This window comes from Cnephaeus nilssonii (genome assembly GCF_951640355.1).
Source record: "Cnephaeus nilssonii genome assembly, chromosome: 4".
NCBI classification, from domain to species: domain Eukaryota; kingdom Metazoa; phylum Chordata; class Mammalia; order Chiroptera; family Vespertilionidae; genus Cnephaeus; species Cnephaeus nilssonii.
The window spans coordinates 83662519-83666920 of record NC_137075.1 but is presented as its reverse complement, the minus strand read 5'-3'; the positions used below and the strand labels follow the sequence as shown (position 1 = coordinate 83666920).

General features: G+C 62.3%; 1 protein-coding gene across 1 annotated transcript; it reads left to right on the top strand.

Moving 5' to 3' along the window:
• Nucleotides 1-781: 781 nt before the first annotated feature.
• On the top strand, nt 782-2890 carry CCDC177 (coiled-coil domain containing 177; the record flags this gene model as incomplete). Its single annotated transcript, XM_079767646.1, has 1 exon — nt 782-2890. One exon carries the CDS (start codon nt 782-784, stop codon nt 2888-2890), a length of 2109 nt encoding a protein of 702 aa, XP_079623772.1.
• Nucleotides 2891-4402: the final 1512 nt, after the last annotated feature.

The following is a 4402-nucleotide window of genomic DNA, read 5'->3' as shown; positions in this document are numbered from 1 at the left end:
AGACTGGGGGTGGATGGTGCCTTTAGCACATCAGACTTGGAGGGGATCAGGTGCATCTGGGAGGACCTTCTTCATCCCCGGCAAACACGGGGGTGGTAGTGGGGGGAAGCGCGGGCACAGCTCCTAGCAAACCCCAACCAAGAGGCAGGAGAAAGATCCATCACCCCTCCCGGAGAGGCCTTTTGAGATTGAGGCATTTCTCTCAGCCCTTCCATCACCTCTGGACCCCATGCCTGGGTCTCCTTTGGCAGGGAGAAATCAACCATAACTTCTTCCCTAGGCAAATGGGGTCTTCGCAGCAGTGCACTGTGGGGGATGAACAGGCCTCTTCCTTTTTTGTTCTTGAAAAGCTGCATCCCCGGTTGCCCGCCTAAGCTACAAACAAATAGACTAATCCTCCCGGGAATCCTCCAACGGCCTCCCTGCCCGGCTCCTGCCTGCACCTCGATTTTTTTCATCTTAACTTGCAGCAGGAAGAAAAAGCATCTAACGGGCCAGACGCCCTGGGGAGCTTGGCCACCGCCTCTACCCGCACTCGGGGGCTCAGGGAGATTGAGGCTGCGCTCTGTGCACCAGTATCCCCCCACCCCCGGGGCTGCCTGGGTTTTCAGGGCATCCTTATTATGACTTACATTCCATGGGGCCTCTAAACCTAATGCCAAAGCGGCTTAAGTTGGGATGGGATGGATACGAATGGGGAGGGGGGAACTGCTCTCAAATGTACCCCACAATATCCCTCCATGTCATTCGCAGAGACCCCACAAAAGGACACGTTTCCGCTATGGTGGACCCCATACCTGAAGAGGAGAAGGCGGGAGCCGAGGCTGGAGGCTCCGGAGGAAACGGAGCCGCCGCGTCCGTGCCCCCTGGCGCCCAAGGGGCCGAGCAGCCCGCGGCCTCTTCGGCCTCGGCCTCGGCCTCCGCGGCGGTGCCCCGCAAGGCCGAAGTCCCCTGCGCAACAGAAGGCGGGCGGCGGGAGCAGTCCCCGCTGCTGCACCTCGACCTCTTCAACTTCGACTGTCCAGAGGCTGAGGGCAGCCGCTACGTGCTGACCAGCCCCCGCTCGCTCGAGGCCTGCGCCCGCTGCGCCGTCAAACCAGTGGAGCTGCTGCCACGGGCCCTGGCCGACCTGGTGCGCGAGGCCCCGGGCCGCTCCATGCGAGTGGCCACCGGCCTGTACGAGGCTTACGAGGCGGAGCGGCGCGCCAAGCTGCAGCAGTGCCGGGCCGAGCGCGAGCGCATCGTGCGCGAGGAGAAGCGGCGCCTCTTCACGCCCTTGGGCCACGCGGCCGCCGCGGCCCCGGCCCCGGCCCCCAACGCGGGCAGCAGCAGCAGCTGCAGCAGCGCCAGCCTCCCGGCCTCGCCCGCGCCGCGTGCGGCCCGCAAGGCATCCTCCAGTCCGTCCCCGGCTCGGCCCCAACCTACGCCCGCGGGCTCCCGGGCTGGTAGAAAAAGCCACTCACTGGACTCACTGTCCCGCCGGCGTGAGGGCGCCCTCAGTTCTGAGTCCGGCGCGTCGTCATCATCCTACAGCGGGGAGAGTCTGCGGGAGCTGCGCTGGCCACCACGGGCGTCTGCCAGGAACAGCTGCCCCGCGGGATCCTTGTCCTCTGCCCCCAACCCTCTGAGCCGCCCCGCTGCCCTGGCCCTGGTGCCACTCACGGCCCGCAGCTTCAGCCTCGGCGATCTGAGCCACTCGCCGCAGACAGCTAAGCATGTGGAGCGCATCGTGCGCCAAGTGCGCGCCGAGCGGGGCCTGCGCGGGGTCCCGGAGCGCGACCGAAAGATCGCGGCGCTGATGCTGGCGCGACACCAGGAGGAGCGCCTGTTGCTGGAGCAGCGCGCCGCGGCCCACGGCCAATGGGAGCAGCAGCGCGTGTGCGCCGAACAGCGCCGGGAGCGCGAGGAGCGCGAGAAGCAGCGTGCCCTGGAGAAGGGCCGTCGGGCCTGGGCCGCGCAGGTGGAAGAGAGGCGCGGCCGCCGGGGCCGCGAGGAGCGCGAGGCGGCACGGCGACGACAGCAGCAATGCGAGCTTAGCGAGGAGCGGCGCCGGGAGCTGGCCGAGCGCCAGACCCTGCTGCGGCGGGAGCGGGCTGAGCGCGCGGCCCGGGAGGACCGGTTGCGCAAGCTGCACCAGGAGCAGAACCTGAAGCAGCGGGAGGAAGGCCTGCAGGAAGGGCGCGAGCGGGCCGAGCAAGTCCGCAGGGAGCGCGCCCAGCGCGTGGCTTGTACCAAGCAGCGGCAGGAGGGCCAGCTGCAGCGGGAGAAGCGGAAACTGAGCAGGGCCGAGCAGGCGCGCCACCAGGCGCTGCTTCAAGGCCGGGCCCGCCAGGAGCGCGAGGAGCGCGAGGGCCTGCGGAGCTCCCTGGAGGCCAGCTTGGGTCGCGCGCAGGAGAACTACGAGCACTTGGTGGAGCAGCGTACCCGGGAGTTGCGGGAGCGGGCCCGGAGGGAGGAGCTGCAGGGTCGGCGGGCCAAGGAGGCGGCGGAGCGCAAAGATCGCGAGCATCAGGCGCACCTGGAGGCGCTGGCCCGGGCAGGCGAACGGCGGCTGCAGCACGCGACGCAAGTGGCGGAGGAGGCGGTGCAGCAGAAGGCGCGGCGCGTGGGACAGAGCCGTTTGGAGAAGGAGCGAGCCCAGCGTGCCAAAAAGGAGAAGGTGGAGAGGGACGAAGACTGCCGCCGGCGGGAGCTGCTCCAAGCCATCGGGCGCAAGCTGGAGCGCAGCGAGCAGCTGTCGCGGGAGCGGCGTAGCGCGCTGGAGAGCGCACGCTCCACGGCCCGGGCCTCCTTCCACGTGCGCGAGAAGGTGCGCGAGGAAACCAACACGCGCTCCTTCGACCGCATGGTGCGGGAGGCCCAGCTGAATGCCAGCCTGGACCGCAAATGACCGACACCCGGCGAGGGCCAGGCTGCCACGCTCAGCCCCGCGGGGCATCCCGTGGCTACTTTGACCAAACCTTGGGAGTCCTCCGTTGGGTCGCAGCACATACACCTCTCGAATTTTCCGACCAATAAGGCAATAAGAGGACTAACACGCCAGACCTGTCATTTCGCAGCCTTTGTTTTTAAAAACTGACTTCGTACGGAGATGACAAAGCACAATCTTTGACCATATCCACCCGTAGTGGCTCCCGCACCAGCTTTTGCCAAGCTATCTTGTGTGTCTTTTTGGTTGGAATAGAAAGCTGGGAGACAGGGGCTGGGTCGGGACTGGGGGGAGGGTCCCTGGGAGAGAGTGTAGGGATGATTGCCCCTCTACCCAGCAGTCATCCCAGGCACCTCTCATGCATTGATGTCTGAGACCCCTGCCCTTACTGCAGCTGAAGAGGCATCTCCCTGGCTCCTCCATCTTTTAAAATATGGCAAGTTTCACAAAGCTCAGAGGCCCACAGAAAAGCACAACAACTGGAAGGTGTTAGGCCACACCCAAGTGACCCAAAAAAGCTATTGATTTTTGTATACTTGACTTTGAATCTGCCACTAAGAGCAAATTCTGGTCTTTGTCCTGATAGGTGTTTTTTTTTTTTATTCCCCTAAATTTTCTAGTTAGACAATCATCTACAAATAATGATCAATTTGTCTTTTTCTCCCCTATCTCCTATTCTCCCAAGTGACACACACACACAAATCAGGTGATTTGGTAACGCTGCTTAGCTTTAGCGGAAGCCCCCAGCGCCTGGGGGAGGCGGGTTCCTTAGGCAGCGGTGTTCCACAGGATTAAGCGTTCTTGCAGGGTAGTTTCCGGGGAGGAGGGTCTGATGCCCACTTCTTGGTGTGGAGCTCACTTCTCACAGACAGCAGCCATGCCTTAAGAAGCAGAGCTACCTTATGTGCCTGCCCAGGCCAGTCCTGCCCAAACCTCCAGCCCCAGATGCATCCCAAGGGTTGGCCCTGGGGAGTTTAGACTGTAGGATTCCCTCTGTGAAGGAATCATCACAATGGCGCTAAGGGCAATTGACTGTGGTGGCTGAGAGCTGAAATTGCCTCTTGGCTGATGAGAGTTGTGCTCACTGTGGTTAACAGTGTATCTTCTCCTCTCCTCCCCCTTTAAATCCCCTCTCACCTATGACTGAAAGTATTTGATCGTCTCTCTGTGCCTCACCTTTCCCACTGGCCAGTACTCTTCTCCTGGTACCTCAAGGCCTCCCAGATCCAAAGCACCACTTCAGTATTATTTATTGGTCTTCTTTGTGCCTTTTTTGACCTGGAGTTGGGAGGCAGGAGGGCTGCTGTTGGCTCAGTTTGTTTCTGGGAAAATGGATGCCTAGTGTTGGAAGGAGCAGGGCACCACACACAGATGGTCATTTAGCCTCTGGGGGAAAATACTTGTAAGACCATGCTGCTCCCTGGTCCCAAAAGTCCTGTTCGGTTGTCTTCAGGCAACTTAAACCCCTAGAGC